Below are 218 nucleotides of genomic sequence, written 5' to 3' on the forward strand. Positions count from 1 at the left end.
CCACTCACAGCGGAGCAGAGGGGGCGGAAGGACATCAGGCGCTCGATGTGGTAGGCGTTGCTGCCGCTCCAGGCGTCCCAGCGCGGGTACTCTCCCCTCTCCAGGATGAACTGCTGCCCGCAGAACCCGGTGTGCTCGTAACCCACCCAGCTGCAAAAACAGAGCGAGCGCTGCCAGGGCTTCCCGCGGCGGCTCCGGGCCTCCCGCTTGGGGCATGC

The 218-nt window shown here is 68.3% G+C and overlaps 1 protein-coding gene across 1 annotated transcript in view; it reads right to left on the bottom strand.

Moving 5' to 3' along the window:
- CRYBA1 (crystallin, beta A1) overlaps nt 1-150 on the bottom strand; it is a gene marked incomplete at its 5' end in the record, with an annotated part of 1,259 nt that extends 1,109 nt beyond the window's left edge. Inside the window, one exon of the mRNA XM_010073090.1 lies at nt 9-150. Within this exon, the coding sequence (XP_010071392.1) occupies nt 9-150 (142 nt within the window). The remainder of the gene's footprint in view (nt 1-8) is intronic.
- Between the last annotated feature and the right edge of the window lie 68 nt (nt 151-218).

Source organism: Pterocles gutturalis, unplaced genomic scaffold, assembly GCF_000699245.1.
Source record: "Pterocles gutturalis isolate BGI_N339 unplaced genomic scaffold, ASM69924v1 scaffold1617, whole genome shotgun sequence".
Taxonomy (NCBI): Eukaryota; Metazoa; Chordata; class Aves; order Pterocliformes; family Pteroclidae; genus Pterocles; species Pterocles gutturalis.